We start from the raw sequence: 20,673 nt of genomic DNA, 5'->3' as shown, positions 1-20,673 counted from the left end.
GCATTTTATGAATGAACACGTGCTTCCCAAAATGTGAGCATGAAGTCAGTGACCAATTCCATAAAATGATCATAGTATGCGTTGTCAACGCTGTCAATTATCATATGAATGAACGAGCTTGATGATGCTAGTCCCATCGTCCAGAATCTCCTTCTCTTCTTCAAGTTGATAGCCTCCCCACCGTGGGAGTAACACTGTCCAGACATACCAGTAGAGAACCCCAAAGAGTACACTGTCTTTGTTAGCGAAGGAAAGTCTCTGGAAAAATTGCCACTCACATTCCAATTCCGACAAGTGCATAGGTAGCATAGAAGAAATCGACGTCCCCTTTCCAATTCGGCGGCGGGATGAAGGGTGCTACCAGAAGAACTAAACATACCAAAATCCGTAGCCAGACAGCCGGCAACCAGGCTTTGAAGGGCCGTGGAAGATGAGGCTCCCGGTATCGTACTATCAGAAGACCAACTGTAACTGCCAAGGAAAACATTTGTCCAGGGTATCCCTCCAAGTCCAGAATAAAGTTATAGACGTCCCCTTGTGGTGGTAGGGCGATGACCAACACAGAAGGGATATAGTGTACAATAAGTCCACCCAGTGGAGTGCCAAATGGCCGCAAGGACGAGAGGACGTTTTGCCATGGAAGAAAGCCTTGTCGGGCTATCTCTTGATTCACACGTGCCTAACAATGTTAGTATTTCTCTGCTTTTAATTTCGTATATCCCAAAAGCGTACTAAGGCAAAGGTCACCACCATCACATTCCCGGCAGCGGAAATGGCAATAGCAAGTGGAAAGAATATTCTTCCGACGTGTTCTCCGAATAATCTTTCAAATAGCAGTGCGCCGACTAATTCCCCGCTATTTTTGATCTCGTCAAGCGGAATGACCAGGAAGTATGAAAGATTCGCAAGAAAATATAGGCCGCCAGCGGTAAGTAGTGCAGTGGGACACACGGTCTTCACTATTCCCACCGGATCGCGGACCTCACTGAGAACATAGTTCACATTGCTCAACCCAGCGTAGGAATAGTAGACTTTGAACAAAGACGAGGAAAGCGGACTCCAGCTCCAGTTCGATCCTTCCCACATTGAATCCCAAGAAAAAGAACTGCCGAAGCTTGACACTGGAGATATATCATCAGTATCACCATGAAAACGGAGGAAAACCACCCAGATTCCTGTCAAGGACATCGCGCCAATGAGGAAGATCTTCACCCAGCCAAGGGCATTCTGGACATAGATGCCTGTTTTCAAGAAACATCCATGGATAATAGTAATGGCAGTCAAGAGACCAACAGCGAGTACTTTATGCTGAAGCTCGGTGGGCTCAATACTAAACGCGAAGAACGTGTATTTCGAAAAGATAATGCAGTTGCTCGCCGTGAACCCCAGGAGCACTATCTGGGCTGTTATAAGGGTTGATGCGAGAAACCGCGGTCGGGGATAGGCATACTCGAGGTATACCTGCGCAAAAAGTAAATTAATTTAGCCGACGTGTTCCTGCAGTCCTGCAGCAATGCGCTTTTACCTTTTCTCCTCCTGAGCGAGGTAGCATACATCCGAATTCCATCGAGACAGCTAGGCCGCAAGCTGATAATATTGTCCCAACCAGCCATACTAGTAGAGTCAACCCGATACTTCCGGCAGATTTGACGATTGAGCCTGGTGTTGCGAAGATACCGCTCCCAATCACACGCGAAACAACTAATATGTACGCGCTTGACCAGTTGATGCTCTTTCTGTAGGGTGTCCCTGGTAAGGTGTCGGGGTATGCTTCACAGAAATCATCGGATAAAAGGCTGAGTGGTTCTTGTTGGGAGCTGTGAGATAGAATGTTGGAGTGACCTGATGAATTTAAAAGTGGTTGTCTTTCTTGGATGTCCATAGTGATCTGGTGTAGATGGTTGGAGTATAGTTAGAACAAATATTTATTTGGAATAATTAGACCGTTACGCGGTGATTTAGAAGGGTTAAATGGATTCAATTCAAAGAGGAGAGTTGAATGTCAGCAGGAGATAAGGCGCTTTAAGGTGCTTGGAAATCATCTGGCACGTCATTCAGGCTGACTGTTGTGTGTTGGATCCTTGCAGCTGGGTGGTTTACGCCATAGGAATGTGATGGCACAACATTAGAGCCTATTGTGCTTTAAGCTTGGGAATTAATGTTAAACTATGTATACTTCATTCCTGAGATACTGATCTATACCTCGTACTATATATAGCACAAGGTACAGGAACAAGAAATCAAGTAAGCCAAAAAGAGAGCCCTGGGGGATCATATTATTCCACCTATCAAGCGCAGTTCTTTAAATGTAAAAACTCCCAGTATTTCAAACCTCCAGGTTGAATATATTCACAAAGTATCCAATTCGTCAGAGTATATATCGGCTGTTTTCAAATTAGTATCAAGACACCACTAACAAACCAGTCGGTGAAAACTTACAAAGTCAAATTCTCTCTGTCAGTCAGATCTAATTGACTGTTGTCCACGATTCGGGCGACTTTTCCCCCATCTGAATCGATCGTTTCGACAATCCCATTGCTAGCAACTTGATTAGTTTTCGCGAGCTTGTCGCGACGTTTATTCTCTCGACTGAGATAGATCCGGAGCGCGATAATAATGATCGAAGGAAGAATTGCAGCGACCTTCAGAATTATAAGTCAAATGATCCACATATAACTTAAAACATGACTTACCACAAGCAAAATAATCCAAGTTGGTCTGTACCGAGGCTTGAATCATAGTTAGTATAAGAACCGAGGCCAAATCAAACGAAAAACTCACCTTCCATTGCGGCCGGAATAATTGCGGAGAGATAATATTTCCCAGTCCGTATCCGATATGATAAAGCGCAATGACAGTAGTTTTCTTCGTATGACCCGCCGACGCATTGGCAGCCCAAATCATCACAACGGCATACGGGATGCCAGTTGTTGATCGAATCCAGATTCCAGCGATTAGACCCCATCGATTGGACCAGGGTAAGGCTGTCGGGCTACAATTAGTGGTTGATCGCATTTTCGAACAAAAAGAAAAACCGCTAACCTAGTAGAAGTATACTTGAAAGAGCACCTGGAATGTATGCGATGAGTGATACCCATGCTCGGCAGTTCTGCAGGTTTCAGTCCATGTTCACATTAAATGTCCTAGCTTGGCCTACCTTGGTGTGATACAGTGTAATCGCAGCTGCTGTAAGAGAAAAGAATGATACGACTCCTGTCACGGTTCCTAACAAAGTTGTTTGAAGAACCGTGAAACCAAACGAGTTGATGATCAGTGAATATTGGTTTGTTATTCCGTTTGCCATCTCCTGGGACCAGGCGTGTAGGAAGAAGAGCCATGTCTTAGGGTCTTGAATTGCCTCGATAAATCTAAGGACTCCAGTAAGTTTGTGAATCTTGAATTTTTAGATAAAGGTATCTCACTGATATCTTTTGAAAAGCTTCTGCTCGATTCCAGAATGGTTCTCTCTAATCCGTAAAATGGCCTTTGCACGCTCCTCGTGTGTCAGGAAATTAGCATGAATAGGGCTATCGGGGAAGAAAAAATAGACAAAGACACCGAATATGACTGTGAGAACACCGGTGATAACTAGAATAGAGGTTAGCAACCTTGAAGAATATATAATTGGGGAACAAACTTACCCATAAACCATTTCCAAGGAGAAAAGCTGCCTGTTTCAATCCAAAGAACACCATAAGACAACAAACCTGATGTGATAGGACTTGCATTTCCAATTGACCACATAACCGGCATCATGACTGCCTGCTCTCCATATGTAAAGAACATGGACATGGAAAGCAGAAATGCTGGGACGATAGATGCTTCTGCTACCCCGAGGAAAAAGCGAACAACAAAAAGAGACGCAAAGCTGTTGCAAGGAATATGTAACAAGGTAATTACACCCCTTGAGGGTCATTTAGTGACTGATGTACTATTGTTTGAGGGTAGGCGAAGAGCTTACCAAACAACCAAATTTCCAGCCAGCCACTTTCCAACGGGAAACCGCTGCAAAGCCCAATTCTGTGGCCACTCAGCCAAAAGATATCCGAAATAAAAGATAGATGAGAGCCAGTTATATTGATTAGAGTTCAGATGCGCATCTTGCATGATCCCTAGGATCGCAGAACTTCCAAGCTGCTAGCAAGTTATTACTGGATCCTCCTATTCGGGGAATTAAATTAACATACCGTTTGCTTGTCGACATACATCAAGTGATATCCAATGCAAAGAAATGGCAAAATCCTCCATAAGCATTTGTTGCGAATCTGTATCGCTTCTTCGGGAGTCGGGTCTGTGACTTGAATTTTCGAGAATAGCTTAAAACTCTCGTCGGCAAATTGATCAGGGAGCTTTGGCGCGGTATTAAACTCGTTATCACTTTCTTCATTGGTTTCTGTTTCTGCCTCGAAGCCGGTCTTGTTGGTTTCTACTGCCATCTCGTGAGGTATAAGGAATGTAGGATAAACAACGCGCGTAAAAGGCTTAATAAAATATATAATTGCAGTCCTACACAGGTACTTATGATGCTCATTAGCCTACAGATAAAATTGCGCAATGTTCCTAAACTCCGTCGTCTTCGCACTACTGAGAGATTGGCATACAGATAAAGGAAGGATACTGCGGGGTCTATAATAAGTCTTCTCCTAATCTGGAAGGTCGTGCAACATTGAAATAGTATCTTACTTGGCAAAAAGGTTCTTGGTTATCAAAATGCGATCTCCAATCCTACAAACGCGAGTCTTACTCCAAAGCACGTCTAAAGACGCCATTGCGGGGTTGCGCCAGCGCTGCATTGTTGGCGTGCTTAAAAGCTTATGGCCGCGATAGACCTGAAATACAAGAAATCATCTTCTTGCTAGAAGTAGCCTTTTGTCGCAACTGATACGTGTCAAGTCGACGGATATTCAATTGTAGTATGACACAAAAAAGAGAACCCATCTGCGTCTTGATTGCTGGCGCAGGCATTGCAGGCCTTGCAACAGCTATATCTCTAACACGCATATCAAATCTTACAAACTTGGATATCCAGCTATACGAACAGGCTCCAGAGCTCTTGGAAATAGGAGCTAGTATTGCTCTCAGTCCAAATGTAGGTATCTTGTGCATTATTTTGAAATGATTAGACTATCTAACCGTGAATGTGAAAAATCAGGGCATGCGCACGCTTGAGAAACTCGGCGTACAAAATGCCCTAACCGACGAAGTCGGCTTTAGAGGCCCAAGTGGGATCCCGCAGATATTCCGGTATGAATTCATCACGTATTCTCGAGTTGTAATTCTCAGCACACTGATAGGCAAATAGCCACTGGAAAACGGATCAGGTCGTGTCTATAGACACTCACACCAACGTCTCTAATCCTCGTCACCATACTACCCGCTTCCACCGCGGCCATGTGTACTCTGCTCTGCTCGAGCATGTTCCCAGAGAGTCAATCCACTTGAGCAAGAAGATTGCGCGCGTGGAAGCTGACCAGGATGGTGTTTCCTTATATTTTGAGGACGGAAGTAGTGCTCATGGAGATATTCTCATTGGAGCAGATGGAATTCGATCGGTTTGTGATGTAATCTGAGTTAAATTTGCGATTTGCTTACTCAAGTTCAGAGGGTTAGACAATCATTCATCCCGGATTATAAGCTACGGTTCAGTGGGAAGGTGTTCATGAGAGCGACGTTTGATGCCTCGTTGGTGGAGGGCAAGATCCCTGATTTGCCTGCTGATTCGATGCACTGGGTATGTTATAACTGTGCTGGGGAGTGTCATAATTATTGCTAACAGTACTGACAGTGGGGCCCTAAAGACAACTTCTTTGCGTCTCGGCTTGGTAAGTGGAAAAGAATCAGCATTTCAGGGCTGCATGGATCTAAGAAAAACTAGGCAAGAACCAGTACACCACCGTTGGTGCATACGATGACCCGCGCTCAGCAGAGGAGGTTGAGAAAAGCGTCGCGTGGGATCAACTTGGCAACGTGGAGTTTTTAAGAGAGAGATACAAGGTACGTTCTTAATCGATCTGTCCGAACTCACTTGACTCACAGCTATTAGGACTGGAATCCCACGGTAAAGGCTCTGACAGAGCTCACCCCATCCACAAATCTATATCCCAACTTCGCAGGAGATGCTCTCCCAAACTGGGTCTTTGGGTCACGAGTGACTTTAGTCGGAGACGCAGCCCACGCTCACGGTGGTTCCTTCGCAGCCGGCGGCTCGCTGGCCCTAGATGACTCTCTAGCCCTTGGCCTTGCTTTCAAGCAGGTATTCTATTTGAGAAAAGCCACGTTCTCAGCTAGGAATATCAACGAGGCATTGGGGCTGTACAGTCAAACCAGGCAGCCGCATACAACTCGGTTGCTGCGTATTGTGCATAGCCAGATTGACAAGAAAGGTACTATTTTTGCGACACGCGAAGAAGAGGATGCTGCGCTTGTTGCTCGTATGACTGGAAGGCCAGATACGAAGTGGCTATCGGAACACGATGTTGAAGCTGCGTTCAACGCTGTTATTGAACAATTGGAAGGAACGCAGCGGCAGGTACGCCTAACTCGGCCAGAAAGAGAGATAGAAGAGATTCAGCCCCAGGGGAGCAAGTTATAGAATGTATTCATTTATTGTCTGGTTCATTCAGCATATAGGAATTCAACCTCGTGGACGGACTGTGTTGATGCTATGTAGTCCATTTTTCTTGGCATTTTTAACTGTAGCTAAGACATCTCAAAGATATTCATCTGTTTATTGGAATTTATATATGCACCGGAGTTTAGACCGCACAATATGCGCGTAATGAATGCGCAGATCTCCAGCACCCTGCATCACTTTGTGTCGGCGCCTCTTATAGAGTCCTCTACGTCCATATTGAATGGACATGGACAATCTCTATGAACTTCCCAATCGCTCAATTTTTGCGAAGCATTGTGCATAGGCTTGAGCTTGCCAGTTTTGTTTATGTTATGATCCCCTCAATGGGGGCACATTTGATCCCGACCTAGATGGCCGTTATCACGATAGTCTCAAACTTCCAGCCACCGAGATTGTTTTGGATAAGCTAGTGAAATGCATCAAAATGATCCATATTCCATATGCTGAAGAATGAATCCAAGAGTTGAGCTAATCAAAAGGATGGTTAATATTACTCCGTAGATGGATTTTTAGTTACTAGCGCTAGTATCAATGAACCGCGGGCTGAAATCCCGTACCTACTACTACGTAGACGAGTGGAATTGGCGGTCCAAAGTAAAAAGTAAGGCTGGGTCTGGTGTCCTGTACAACTGATAGGACTCGTGATCTGAATTTCCGAATGAGGCTTGTGGGCTGGGATGTGCCACGAACAGCTGTGCTAGTGCCATAGCCTGCTTTACATTCACCATGTCTTGGAGAATCGATAGGACACCCGCTCCATAAATAATCAATTGAGTAGCCTTGCGGCTTAAACAAACGCAGTCCTAGGCTTACAATTGCGAAGGGTCGGGTTCGTTATCCAGGGCTTAAAGAAGAAACTGGGGTGGCAATGCTTATTAGTGGAGGCCCTAATGATGTAGGCAGAATGATAAGTATCAGCCAATGGGGCTTAGGCAAGGTGGGAGATGGGGATAGCCAAGGTTATTGTACATAAGTCCGTACAACGCTATACATCCGAAGTCCGGGTTCGGGGGAATCGGATGTTCCGGCAGAAAAAAGGGGCGGAGTTTCTGTTGGGAAGTCACGGGGATGTGGCTGGTGCAGTCAAAGAGGGGATTGAATGAATGCAACGTGTGGCAATGTGTGGCGTATGTGGCGCATGAATAGCGCGATGGCTGAGAACGTTTTTAGGTAGGAAACTATGGTAAAATGCAGTAAAATGCATTAAATATAGTCGTCACACAGCCTTTTGATCTGAAAGAGTTAGGCTTAAGCTGGAAGCAGTGGATCGCCAGGAACGTGGAGTCATGGAATGTAGGGCGGCAGTGCAGGGGTATGTGACGATAGCCCGCTGCGCCTCACGGCGGTCTTTAAGAGGAAGATCTGTTCTTTGAATTATTTGTATTAAAGAGCGGCAAAGCCCGGAGTCTGTTTAATCTGTCAAGTTCAAAGAATTCTAAATCACTCTCGCCATCTGACAGTCCACTGAAAATTCTAGAATCCTTCTCCAGAACAATTCTTATTTTCTTATCCGGTGGCAACCTCCTTTATCTTCCCTTATCCATCTCCTCCCAACATACTACAATCTGAACCATACAACACACAAAATGGCCACTTCAGCTTCACCACCATGTTCGATGGCTTCAGTACCCAAGCTCACTAGCTCACCCTCCTCCTCGCGACCATCGTTATCTCTCGATATCGCCAACATGCCCCCACTCTCCCAGCCAACACCACCCTCCAACACCCTCCTAATCACTGATCTCCACGATCTCCTCGTCTTTCAACCCCAAGCACTGGAAGAAATCCGCAACCAAATTACAGCCGTGGCACCTCTAAACTCTTTCTCCCCACTCCCCTCCATGCGCCGCATCGTGTGCTCCTTCAACAACGAGACCGACGCCACTGCCGTGCGCAAACTCCTGGACGGCCAGCGCCTCCTAAACCGGGACGTGTACCCTCGGATCTACTTCGGCGAGCCAACCGCAATCTCAGACGGCGGCCGACCAAAACTCCTTGAGGCCCCGCAAGTCTCCAAGATGTTCTTTATCTCACCGCCGCCCAGCCCGCCACACGGATGGGTCGTGCGCAACGAAGGCCCGCCCAACAAAGAAGTCCATGCCACGGATCTGGCGCATGCTCTGTCCCAGCTGAATACCGACCAGGCGTCCCAGCCTGAGATGTCTGCAGCCGACCCCGCGACTCCCGTCTCTATCTCTTCCGATAGGCGCACGCCCAGCTGGCCGCTTGCTGGCTCCCAGCAGCGTAGCAGGAGCAGCACCATCATCTATCACCCCGAGGACCATGGCAGTAGCCCCGCTCTTCCCGCGGTTATGGTTGAGGATATGACGGTGGATCCTGAAGATGAGGATGTCGATATGGATGCTGCGATGAGCCCAATTGAGATGTCGGTTAACCAGATGCCACCTAAGACTGCTCGTCCACCGGTTGAGTTGATGGAGTGATTGTTTCCGGAAACGTTGTTCCACTGTTCCTTTTTGTTCTGCAATTTTAGCGAGGCATGGTTGTGTTTTGTGTATAGTCATCGCATTTGTGGCATGCCGGGCGTTCGGAAAGGATGGGCATTTCAGCAGTTTTTTTCGGGATCAAATGCTTGTTTTTCTTCATTGCTTTACACAGAAATATGGTTAATAATATTCTAAAATAACATGCCTGATGTTCATATCTGATCTCTTGGTACCTTGGTAACTAGTAGTTGTATCTGATGATTAATACCAATGTTTGATTTGACGTCTGGGTCAATCTTTTGTTTCAATAATGAGCTCAGATACTGTGTTCAGATTGCACAAACATGATATAGGATGAACCTATATAGATCCTTGCCTAGTCCTTGCCCGACCATGTAGGCGTAGAAGCTGAGAAAGAGGGCTCTGAGAGGCTCTTTGATTATTCCAGTCTGGGGCTGTGTTTTCGTGCCTAGGCCTATGAAGTCTGGGAGCTGCTAAGAAAGAGTACGTGGGTTTGGGGGGTTCATAGTTAGTTACGTAGTAGTCTAGGGCATTGTACGAGGATTAGATTGTCGTTTCCACTCGCATAATACAGTGACCCTTCTAGGGAAACCTGGAGATAGGTAATAGTCTTAGCAAAAGTTCCATGATATTCGGTATTTTCAGGTTCGGTGAACCAACGAGTAGATATTTGAGATTCAGAGACCAGTCATTCTCTAGGACCAGAAGACTGTCCCTAACAGCAAAAGATACAAAGAACGGAAAACTCCAGAGTGCGCCCCAATTCACCAGGAAATCAAAACTCCATTGCGCATGCTCGAGCTCTATTTTTCTTGCTGGGTTATGCACGTTTAGAACCCATAGCTGCTCTGTCCGTAAGGCGTAGCACCATACGGTGTCTGTGCACTAGCGCCCCAAGCACTGGCCGCACCGTTTCCGTAGGCAGTCATGTTTCCGTCAATGCCCTCAGGTGGCTCATAAGCGTCGGGGTCATTGGCTCCCATCATCTCAGCATCTTCAGCGCCTCCGGGATGTCCATCCTCGCCTTCGCCTAAGAGGACAGAGACTGTGGTTGCGAGCTTGCGCTGAAGCGACACAATACCCTGCTGGATGATCATATCTGGCTCAAGGTTTCCAATGCTCTCAACGTCAAAGTAGTAGCAGTTAGGCTCGGCATCGTAATCGAAGGGCTGGTCAGGGTTGGCAGCGGGTTCCCAGGCAGCGTTTTCAGAGATAGGCCTATGAAAATCGGGTGTCAGCAGATATGTCAAAGCAACCTTATGAGTATCATATCAAGGCTCAAAAAACGTACCATTCCTTCGCCGCATCCTGCTCATACCAGTAGTCCACATGGCGCAGGTTGTTGTTGGGGTCATATTCAAAGCCGACAGCAGCCGTGGGCGCCCACTTCGCATGTTCCTTAGCAGTTCCTTTCTTCGCCAGGCAGGTCATCTTAATCTCCTGGCCTTTACGCAGCTTGCAAATCAGGGGACCCTTGTTCTCAGGATCAGTGGTAACAGGATCACCAATCTTCTCGTTGATCCGCTCGCCCACGACAATCAGATCCCGCGCGTAGACGGACATGATACCGCTGCCGCAGCGCGCGTGCAGAGACAGCGTCACGCTGCAGCGCACACAGTGGTCTTCGCAGTCACAGTCTCGTGTGTAGTCAAGGTCTTGGTCGCAGTTGTACGAGTTCAAGGGGATCATGCCGAGACGGTGGGCAAGGAACTCATCGGGGAGAACTGAGGTGTTGCTTTCGATTTCGATCAGGTCGAGTGCTAGAGTGGGCACTTCGGCAAGGATGGTTCGTCGGAGGGAGTTGGCGAATGCGAGGTCGACTGCGGCCAGTCTGAAGTCAACGCGGTAGGGTTCCGCCTATGGAATTTGTGAGTAATTTATCCTGCTGCTTTGTAGATATCCCTCAGCTTACTTCGCGGACTGTCACTTGGGGCCCTGTGGGCTCGAGATCCATTTCGTAATCCATGTTGGTATGTATGCGGCAGCGCTGCTCGCCGCCACCCTTGTCTAGAGCTGGAGGTGTTTATGCGCGGGTCATAAAAGTATATTGAAGAGTTCAGAGTGCAATGGCGAATGACAGAGTAATGAGAACTGTTGTGGTAGATGATACGGGCGCCAAGTTGTTGGCTTGAGGGCACGCGGATTTGCTCCCTCGGAGACAGCTTTTTGCGCTTTGCCTAATCGGGTCACGGAGTGAAAAGGCTAATATCAAGTCGATCTTTTTTTTTAACATACTGGGTTTACATTTACAGCAATAAAATACTTTCATCTTCTGTTCATTCCATTTCTCTCTTTCTTGGTTAGAGAGTGGAGGAAGTGGTTTAGATTTAATTCAGTTGTTGCGTATAGACACTGGATCCAGCATCCAAAAAGCCATACAAGACTGGTATCTAGAACTGAGGGAAGTGCGCTCGATTAAAATCTGGCAAGTGAAACAGTGCAAGCAATGGATTCAGATAAAATAGTCCGATACCATACTTGATAAGAACAAAGAATCCTCCAGTATCAATGCAAGAACGTCCCAAAAGCCCTCAAGCCTGTTTGCAAAAGGCGTCTATCAGAGCGAGACAAAGCAAAACACGCAGACTGAGATGGTTCATTCGCAAATGAAACAGAGAACGGGTAGCGGCAGCCCGTTAAAAAGATGCAAAAAAAAGGGTAGACAAAGCCAATAGTAGAAGCGACGAAGCCACCGTTTTTTGGAGTAGGTCATGTCGAGTCATTATCAGGGAGCATCTCTCTCAGAAAAGCGATGCACATAAAAGTAGAAGAATGAGGAGGGGAGAGTGTTCGATGTGCAAGAGAACTGAATGTGCACGCGATAGGGACTACCGCTTCAACGAGCTGCGATTCAACGCTTCAAGCAACTCGGGCCGATTTGCGAGGGCAGTAGCAGCTTGTGCATAAGGGACCCATTGCCGTTTCCGCTTGTGCATTTCGGGCCATTCGGTTTCCTCTCGCTCAACGGTGACTTCAAAGAACTGGTATGAGGCTTTGGGGGCTTGCGCGGTGAGAAGGCCGGAGGGTCTCATATCGGGGATAAGGCCAAGATCTCTGATCACGATGCAGATGACGCCAGCTTCCTCCCAAGCCTCGCGGCATGCAGCCTGCTCAGCGGTTTTTTCATCGAGCTCCCATCCACCCTTGGGGAGCACCCAGCCTCCGGGTCCTGCGGACTGGATCATGAGGACTTTGGTCTTATCGGCGGAGATAGGGACAACGCCGGCTACTAGTCGTTCACCTTTTGAGCCGTAGCCTATGACAAGCCGTTAGAGTCAGGGAACACAGGGACGATGTAGATGTAAGGGGGACGGGTCCCCCTCCACGTGCTCAGCCACAAAGCGACCTCAGAGATAACTCACGTTGGTTTTTCCGCCCAACGCGGGCTTCCATAGACCGTATTTGAGCCATTGTGATAGACAATCGAATATCCTTGGATTTACTCCGGGATTTGAGTGGGGTTGAAAAGAAGTCTCCGGGGAAACGAAGAAAGGGAGAAAAAAAGAATGGAAAGGCCAAGGAAAATCAAAAAGATCAAGGAAAATCCAATAGATGATGCTCTCGCAAGCTCCCTCGGAGCCTGGCAGGTCTCTGAGGTGAGAGTGGAAGCTCCAGGTGTTCTGGGGTGGTGTAGAGGAGCGGGAGTACAGCGCGAGGGCGGTCGGGTGGGGGAAATTTTTTTTTCCTTTGGATATTGCGGAGGGAGGGCAATGGAGATCAGGTCTTCCCGTTCATGCCTGACGGGGGATTGGAATGGTAAGTGGAAATAGGCATGGTTTTCAAAAGAAGATCTGAGAAATGGGAGGTTATTGAGGAATGGAGAAAAGAAGAGAAGTGGGAATGGAGGGGCACCGGCGGCGTAGTCCGGGAGAAGTCAAGGTACGTTGCTTTTTTTTCTTCGTTTTTTTATTATTTTCTTTTCTTCTTTGCCTATTTACATTTAATTGTGTTTGTTACATCGTACACTAGAGTTACTATAATCAACTATAGAGAGAAAGCTCTGGGAATCAGTCCAGTGACCTTGGGACTTTTTCTCCTTTTCGACTCTATATATGGTCATGTGACCATCTAGCTCAAAGAACTGAACTATTTGAGATGTTCCTATAATTTGCTATAATTTCGTATATTATGTTATATTTGCTATAATTTACTATAATATACTATATTACCCTATCACTATGGGTGAATTACTATAATTCAACCCCAGAGCCATCTCTAAATGTGCGGGTATTGAGCCTCCAAGACCTACAGGATTTGCTGGTACCGAGATGGGAGAAACTTGGCCGATTTGACCAGAAACATAAGATCGGCCGTGTGGCTTAAGGCATGAGATACATACACCGTTAGAAGAGCTTTAGACCCAAATATAAGTACCATAAGTCCACATATATGTAGCCATATAACCCCTTGCCGTATAAACCGTATTTACAATATTTACAACCCCCGCCAACCTCTCCCACTTTATCTCTTATTCTCCCCCTCCCGATACTACAATTCACATCCACTCCGAAGTGCCAACACATATCCAATCCAAAGATGCAACAGGTTGGCGCCGAACGCGCGCGAGAGTTGTCGCTATTCCGCCCACTAGGTACCGTCCCACTCTGCTGCAGGGAACCACTGAGATAGACCTCTGTTACCCCGTGGCGCTTCCACTGGCCCAGACTGTTACCACTTAGGGGAATTTGGCGAGCATATCACCGCCAATTCCTGCAATTATTATTTGATCGTCCAACCCCTCTTATGCAGAGACTAATGTGATGTGATCCCGTTAGGTTACCAGAAGAACTCGTGTGGTTACTGCAAGTCCAAAGATGGAAGTTTGTTGCCCCTACCCCTGCTTTGTTTCTTCCTTTCCCCCCCTGCGTTTAGGACTAGAAAGGTTAGGACGGGGTGCTGACATGCAAAAGGTCAATCGTACTACGCAAGCTCCACGTCTGTACTCCCGGAACATTATGAAGAGCTGATCAATAGCGGCTGGAGACGGTATGACCCCTCCGGTTTAATTTCCCTGTAACCCACCAGGCCATACTGACATTCATAGATCGGGAAATCTCTACTACAAACAAAACCTGCTTCGGTCTTGTTGTCCTCACTACACTCTGAGGCTAGAGGCATCCGCTTATCGGCCCCGCCGCGATCAACGTAAGGCCATCAACAAGTGGAACAAATTCATCTTAGGTCCCGAGTATATGCGAAAGGCAGCCCGGCTTTGTCCACGAACCCGAGAGTATGCAATTATATATTTGTCAATTGATATCAGACCATTGCTAACTAATGCATAGAGAGAAAAAGTACCGCAAGTGCAACTTCGACCTTCTGTCAGCTGTCCACCAGAGTGAATACGACAACGTCAAACGGCCAATCGACCCTGCTACCAAGCTTCCCATTGAACCAGCGCACCGGTTCGAAATCACTATTGAAGGCGACTCTGTGTCTCAGGCAAAATTTGAGCTTTTCCTCAAGTACCAAACGGCCATCCATAAAGAGGATGTCTCTCACTGGAAACCCAAGGACTTTCAACGCTTCTTATGCGCAGGCATCAAGCGGACCCCGAATCCCCTAACAGCCACGAACGCTTCTGAAAAGAAACTCGGTTCATGGCATCAGTGCTATCGTCTTGATGGCGAACTCATTGCGGTTGCGGTGTTGGATCTAGTTCCCAACGGCGTTAGCTCCGTCTATGTCTTGTAAGCTGATGGCTGACCGTACCCCAAGACGCCGAAGTATATGATAAGCTGATATATGGTACTACACAGCTATGACCCTGCTTATGAGCAATGGGAAATTGGCAAGCTCAGCGCCATGCGTGAAATTGCCTTTTCGGTCGAGAATCAGTATCCTTACTACTACATGGGTAAGCCACAATGATGAAACTGGTTTCTATGGATGCGCCTCTAACAAATGATGCAGGGTACTACATTCACACCTGCCAGAAGATGCGTTACAAAGCCAATTTCCGCCCCCAGTACATCCTTGGTAAGTTCCACTCGTGTCTCAGTACATATCCTTTGTACTACATAAAAATTGTGCACAACATCTGACCCTTTTCTCTGCTACCCAGACCCTGAATCCTCCAACTGGGACCCGCTTGATGGCGAAATGACGGAGAAGTTTAATTCCCGTTCCTATGTCTCTTTGTCTCGGGATCGAGCATCCTCCCCTGCGCCTGTGATTCCGCAAAGTGATGATGATCTAGAGAAGGTTTCGCTCTTTAATATTGGTATGCCTGGTGTTCTTACTATCCCCCAGGTGGAATCACTGGACTTGGATCATTGGCTGTTATTATTCAAAAACAACTTTGTTCACATGAAGGTGCGCGCACATCTTTTCTCCCCTATGTGTGAGGGATATATTTGCTAAATCCACTTAGGATCTGGTCAAATGGGAAACCATGGAAATGACCTCGCCAATGTCTCTCAAGGGAATCATCGCCGAGTTGGCCGCAGTCCTGGGTCCTAAAATCGTCCGAAACAGCGCGGTAGACCTGTTCGGTTGATCAAAGACGATATTTCAAGGACAAACTTCGAACAATTTACTACAGCCAAGACTGACTGGGGTTCTGAAATACCAGGAATGGAGATGCAATATATGTAGATTAATTGTATGGAAGAATTCATTTACATGCAATGCAATTCAGTCAAACCCTCAACTAAATGAATATGTTATCTTCTTATTTTCTTGCATTTTAGATCCATACAATCCTGAGCAAGATATCTGGGAAGTCTATAAAGGTCCTTTTGCTCTGAATGCTGCCTGGTGCGCGCATCCCCCGTTTGTCAGGACCTGCTTCCCGCTAAGTACATATGATAAATGGAATATGGATGTCTTCTCTCGCTCTCTTCCATGAATACATACATACGCGCTTATCGTGCATAGCGCCCCAACTCCAACATCATATATCCATCGCGCTTTCCTCGCCACGCGCGCCTACCTAATTAGGAAGTCCTGGTTTATATTTAACTCGCTCAACCCCTCACATGAAATCTCTTCTCACTTCTCTTCCCATCCTACTATTCATACTATTTCACCTGGGCCATTTGGCACCTGGAGATCCTGATACCCTTCCTTGTGTTTCAAGTATGCTGGCCCTAAAACAGAAGGCGCTGAGCCAATTCAAAGTCGAGAAACACAGGCTCCGTCCATGGGTGTGAAACCTGAGTTCCAGTAAGAGGCACCTTCCAGACATTGAAACCTCTCTGCTAACTCTACAAGTGGTTCTATGACTAGAATAAGGCAGACACTTATATTTCGGGCCAAACCAATGGAGAGAGAGCTAAGTTTGACTTGAGTCCAGTCATTCCCATTCGCGAAACATTTGGTGGTTGGGAGATACCGTCAAGAAGCACGCGTCTTTGCTTTCCAACAAATTCGAATACCTTGTGTGCTGTCTTCGATATTAACCGCTGAGCCAATGCGATTCTTCCAACCGTGTCTCTTCGCTGACCAAACCCTGCTTGATACTCGCCGTTCGGTCAAGAGAATACATTCAAATGTCTCTTCTGGCAGATCAAACCTTGCTTGGTACTTTGTTTTAACCACCCCGGGCAATATTCAATGTCGTTCCAACATGGAAACATCGAGGCGAACGAAAACAGCCCCAGACTATCCAAAGCGGAGACCAACTCATTGTGAACTCAAGAAGAAGGGTCACTCAAAATGGAGACCCTACCACGTCCACTCTGGAGTGCCTTTTGCCGCTTCCCTGAATTATTCAATGTCGCTCCAACATGGCAACATCGACGCTGACGAAAACAGCCATAGACTATCTAAATGGAAGACCAACTTATTGTGAACTCGAGAAGAATGGTCGCTCAAAATTGAGTCCCTACCGCGTCCACTCTAGAGTGCCTTTTGCCGCTTCTAATTGTTTCCATGTCTGAGTTTTGGGCTGCCTTCGAATGACTGCGGAGGCAAGACAGAATCTGCAAGCCAGCGGTTTGGTCCCATTTATCTACTACACCGCAAAGACAAGTCCCTGCAACTAAAGACACATTCGGCCCTGCCAGATATTGAGGAGTTTGTCAACCTAATTACGGTTTATCTGGTGTCTAGCTGTGGCGAATTGAGAGGAGGGCACCGAAAATGGAGGCTGTTGCTTCCCTGGCCGCGGAGTGCCTCTTCCCATTGTGATCATGTTTGAGTTTTGGGCTGTCTCGGATTTCCAGCGACAAGATACGGTCTGCTAGTCAGTGGTTTGATTCCCTTTATCTTTTATACAACCAAAACTAATCTCTATGTCAACTCAAAATCTAAAAACGACTCAGCCTCCGTTCCAGATAGCAGGGTGAGGCTTTCCCAACCCAATTGGTTTAGCTGATGCCAGTGGACAGATAGGTAAAGGGGGGGGGGGCTGAGGTATTATATGCCATGCTTTTATGGAACTTCGACTAACCTCTAAATTCAAACATCTTGGTTTTCAGGTCAATTGTGCTCATTATGCACCTATATGCAACGAATCAAAAGTGGATCATATGTGGTCAAATATTATGCGCTTCTTTCACCATAAATCCATACGGAAAGTTAGTTTTGCACCAGTGAACTATTTTCTTGTCGCACTATGACACAGCTTCACGAATCATCCATTACTAAATATCAGCACCATCAGCCAGAAGTGTCTTAATGACACTTTCGCCTTTCTCAACTGAGGAATACAATGGAGTCGCCCCGTTGGCGGACACCTTCATTTGGCCATTAATGTCGGACCCATTGTCAAGTAAGCATTTAACCATTTCTGGGTGGCCGTAACTACCTAGCTAGCTGCCGATGATAATGCTGCCGGTCCATCCTATAGTGCCCTATCTAGAGTTAGATCATCTCTCTAAGCACCACGTGCTGATATCCTTATAACGCGGTCTTTGGGGTACGAGAAGAGGAGAAACTGGCGCCACCATCTATGTGTAGTGTCGAGCCGCTCTCATCTAGCAATATCCTGACCATTAAGAGAAACTCCCCTTTTGTCGCCAAATGCATAGGTGTTTGTCCATGGCTGTTCTCAAAGTCCGTGCCCAAACCTGCGTTTAGAAGATATTTAATAAGTGTCAGGGACACTGTTATATTGACCAGTAGAAGTCAGTGTTATTTTTGAATCTTATGCATCCATCTAGGCACCCCCGGAGCCACATAGGTCACTCTACGTGCCATTTTCCCTCTATCGGTATTGCAAGTCGAATAAAGTAAAAGATCAAGAGAATTCCAGACTTCTAATTATTGTAGAAGAAGCTTTACTACTATCTACAGTAGACTATAGCCTGGACCTAGTTTGATATTCTATATAAGAATTAACATTTTATAAATAATACTACTAGTATTATTGAGAGTCACAGATGCAGCAATGCCAGCAGAACATGATATTCAAAAGTCAATGGAACCTTCGAAAGATAGATTGCTCTATTCGAGATATTTCATGCAAATAAAAAAGAAATCAACCAAATAAACTGTCTTACGGCAGGGCGGTAAAAATTTTTGAATCCAGAGGAATTGGCAAGTCACTCCCATCGGGTGTGGTAGGAATCTCATGTTCATGAATCCAATTCTCCACGCTCTTGAGATCGCGACACTTGTGCCAGGTATTGAAGTTGGCAAATGGGTCTGGAGTTTGGGAAACCCACTCATGAGGAATAATTCCAACATCAGCATTGCACATGATATTCTGGCGCAAAATCTCAACGCAATGCTCTGTTAATTTAAATCAGCTGCGTAACTCTCCATGGGCTTTGTGAGGTAACTCACGTAGATGCATTTTGACAGTAAATGGCCTATCAGTGAAAACTGGGGCTTGCTGTTCGGGGAAATCGGGGTTGTTATAATAATCTTGGTTCATAGCCTGACGCATCATGTTTAGGCACTGTTGACCGAGGCACTTAGTATTCTACATTACTCATGACGAGACTGAAGAACTTTCTCACATGTAGTTGGTGGCTGATCTCCAAGAAACCAATATATCCTCCTCCGTACTCAGGAGTGAGCCGCGCAGCTTCCGGGTCTGCGCCGGGAAGTTTTAGGAATTCTTTCGGCGGAATACTTGCATATTTGACTGGGAGAATGAACGTTAGCTATCGGCTATGTGCTGGATTGAATAAGATCTTTAGCAGTCTCCTACCGTACGCCCACTTGTCCCACACAGCATCCAATTCGGGACTTGGATCACCCGTAAACTCAGAGGGATGCCCTAGGGTTCCGTTGAATTGAACAAGATGTAACTCGGGGTTTATTTCTTTCAGAACCGGTGCTGTTGACAGTATAAATCAGCGCCTAAAACAGTGTACAGCTAGATTTTTAAATACTCACAGTAAGCTGAATTGTGATGAAGACAAAGATCATCCACGTTTGGCTGCAGCTTCAGGCCCAGGAGTACGGCTAGTATATGAGTTCCGATGAGGACACACAGTGCAAGAGCTAAAGCAATCTTGGTGCTTTTGCCTTTCCGAACCCAGCGTTCTCGGAGTGACACAGTACGGCTTTCATATAGTAGTCCATCCGTAGAGCCAGAGTCTTCGTCTAACGAATCCTTGTTTTGTGTCTTTTCTACCTCTACCTTGAAGTATGAGGGACCTTCTATCTCGAACATGATGGAAATAATTGGATGTACGGTGTATCAGGTAGGGTGCAAAAAAGGTTGCAAATCTCGTTGGAGCTTTATATCACGTATTAAATATAATTTCAAGCCAGAATAGTCAGCCAAGGGCCGGAAAGTGCAGGTGATTGTTACCTGAATAACCCCTGCAATTTCCACTGCAGAACAGTCTCATGCACGATAAAGTACTGGACGTGATATCCCATACGAATGTTCCAGAGGATAGGGACAGGGGGGAAATTGAGCTGAGGGGTATGGTATCTTTGCCTGTCTGATGATCACACATTGAATTGCTCCAATTTGGATTTTTTGTACAATCTTGCAGACCGCATATTTTCGTTACCTACCCCCGCATGGGTTTCACTCGGTGAATCTTTTCATTCATGGATGTGTATTCTACCTGGTTCCGTTTAATGCATGCCCTAATATACTACCTAGGCATGCCTTGCATGATACTACCTTCCTATTTACAGAAAGACCAACATTCGTTATCTCGAATGCTATTATGGGCGTTATCCAATGGCAAAAATGTCTCAATAGTACGATGCAGGACTGCATCTAGCTATTTTCTAGGTAGACAGTAGACGATCACGAAATAGGATTCAGCTTCTATGACTCAGCTTCCAGGAGAGCCCCGGAGTGGAATCAAACATATATAATAGTCTCTGTCAGTCTCAGAATCAGATAGAACTACTATCAGCCATCCAAGATAACTGCGATACTCCTTTTCTCGTCCAACGTCCGGATCCATACCAACGTCTTATCTCAAAACACTTCCCCGTTGAAAATAAACTACCTGTTCATCATGCGTTTCTTCGCCTTTACTATGTTTGTGGCCTTTGCTACTGCTGCACCAGTTCTCAGCAAGAGCTCCCACGACGCAAGTCTGACGAGTGGTGACTATGATAAACGAACCAATATCTATCCATGCATCAAACTGGAGGGCGAGGAGGGCGAGGACCTCGAAAAACGCACCTACAACTGCTCATGATATG

At 46.4% G+C, this 20,673-nt stretch overlaps 9 protein-coding genes across 9 annotated transcripts; 4 read left to right on the top strand and 5 right to left on the bottom strand.

Annotated features, from left to right (window-relative positions):
- Positions 1–93: 93 nt before the first annotated feature.
- Positions 94–1,882, bottom strand: N7479_006475 (putative methionine permease; the record flags this gene model as incomplete). The annotated part of the gene is made up of 4 exons (XM_057254169.1): positions 94–232; positions 279–679; positions 733–1,461; positions 1,526–1,882. The coding sequence occupies 4 exons, from the start codon at positions 1,880–1,882 to the stop codon at positions 94–96; spliced, it is 1,626 nt and encodes a 541-aa protein (XP_057108031.1).
- A 553-nt stretch (positions 1,883–2,435) lies between these two features.
- Positions 2,436–4,436, bottom strand: N7479_006474 (Major facilitator superfamily domain general substrate transporter; the record flags this gene model as incomplete). The annotated part of the gene is made up of 9 exons (XM_057254168.1): positions 2,436–2,642; positions 2,694–2,729; positions 2,782–2,984; positions 3,043–3,109; positions 3,158–3,368; positions 3,423–3,588; positions 3,642–3,904; positions 3,962–4,134; positions 4,188–4,436. The coding sequence occupies 9 exons, from the start codon at positions 4,434–4,436 to the stop codon at positions 2,436–2,438; spliced, it is 1,575 nt and encodes a 524-aa protein (XP_057108030.1).
- Positions 4,437–4,915: 479 nt separating this feature from the next.
- On the top strand, positions 4,916–6,592 carry N7479_006473 (uncharacterized protein; the record flags this gene model as incomplete). The annotated part of the gene is made up of 7 exons (XM_057254167.1): positions 4,916–5,089; positions 5,153–5,244; positions 5,303–5,552; positions 5,603–5,731; positions 5,786–5,822; positions 5,876–5,994; positions 6,044–6,592. 7 exons carry the CDS (start codon positions 4,916–4,918, stop codon positions 6,590–6,592), a joined length of 1,350 nt encoding a protein of 449 aa, XP_057108029.1.
- A 1,628-nt stretch (positions 6,593–8,220) lies between these two features.
- On the top strand, positions 8,221–9,078 carry cbpA (putative calcineurin binding protein; the record flags this gene model as incomplete). The annotated part of the gene is made up of 1 exon (XM_057254166.1): positions 8,221–9,078. One exon carries the CDS (start codon positions 8,221–8,223, stop codon positions 9,076–9,078), a length of 858 nt encoding a protein of 285 aa, XP_057108028.1.
- Positions 9,079–9,932: 854 nt separating this feature from the next.
- N7479_006471 (DNA-directed RNA polymerase II core subunit RPB3) lies at positions 9,933–11,068 on the bottom strand (the record flags this gene model as incomplete). The annotated part of the gene is made up of 3 exons (XM_057254165.1): positions 9,933–10,320; positions 10,394–10,959; positions 11,015–11,068. 3 exons carry the CDS (start codon positions 11,066–11,068, stop codon positions 9,933–9,935), a joined length of 1,008 nt encoding a protein of 335 aa, XP_057108027.1.
- An 862-nt stretch (positions 11,069–11,930) lies between these two features.
- On the bottom strand, positions 11,931–12,513 carry N7479_006470 (NUDIX hydrolase; the record flags this gene model as incomplete). Its single annotated transcript, XM_057254164.1, has 2 exons — positions 11,931–12,358; positions 12,465–12,513. 2 exons carry the CDS (start codon positions 12,511–12,513, stop codon positions 11,931–11,933), a joined length of 477 nt encoding a protein of 158 aa, XP_057108026.1.
- Positions 12,514–13,638: 1,125 nt separating this feature from the next.
- On the top strand, positions 13,639–15,601 carry N7479_006469 (arginyltransferase; the record flags this gene model as incomplete). The annotated part of the gene is made up of 9 exons (XM_057254163.1): positions 13,639–13,693; positions 13,878–13,922; positions 14,013–14,088; positions 14,147–14,332; positions 14,388–14,792; positions 14,862–14,959; positions 15,016–15,081; positions 15,167–15,417; positions 15,476–15,601. 9 exons carry the CDS (start codon positions 13,639–13,641, stop codon positions 15,599–15,601), a joined length of 1,308 nt encoding a protein of 435 aa, XP_057108025.1.
- A 2,943-nt stretch (positions 15,602–18,544) lies between these two features.
- On the bottom strand, positions 18,545–19,672 carry N7479_006468 (oxidase ustYa family protein; the record flags this gene model as incomplete). Its single annotated transcript, XM_057254162.1, has 5 exons — positions 18,545–18,780; positions 18,835–18,949; positions 19,011–19,138; positions 19,205–19,333; positions 19,393–19,672. 5 exons carry the CDS (start codon positions 19,670–19,672, stop codon positions 18,545–18,547), a joined length of 888 nt encoding a protein of 295 aa, XP_057108024.1.
- Positions 19,673–20,483: 811 nt separating this feature from the next.
- On the top strand, positions 20,484–20,669 carry N7479_006467 (uncharacterized protein; the record flags this gene model as incomplete). Its single annotated transcript, XM_057254161.1, has 1 exon — positions 20,484–20,669. One exon carries the CDS (start codon positions 20,484–20,486, stop codon positions 20,667–20,669), a length of 186 nt encoding a protein of 61 aa, XP_057108023.1.
- Between the last annotated feature and the right edge of the window lie 4 nt (positions 20,670–20,673).

Source organism: Penicillium vulpinum, assembly GCF_028829585.1.
Source record: "Penicillium vulpinum strain IBT 29486 chromosome Unknown utg000003l_segment0_segment0, whole genome shotgun sequence".
Taxonomy (NCBI): Eukaryota; Fungi; Ascomycota; class Eurotiomycetes; order Eurotiales; family Aspergillaceae; genus Penicillium; species Penicillium vulpinum.
The sequence above is the reverse complement of the archived record's forward strand: the minus strand, read 5'-3'. Positions and strand labels throughout refer to the sequence as shown.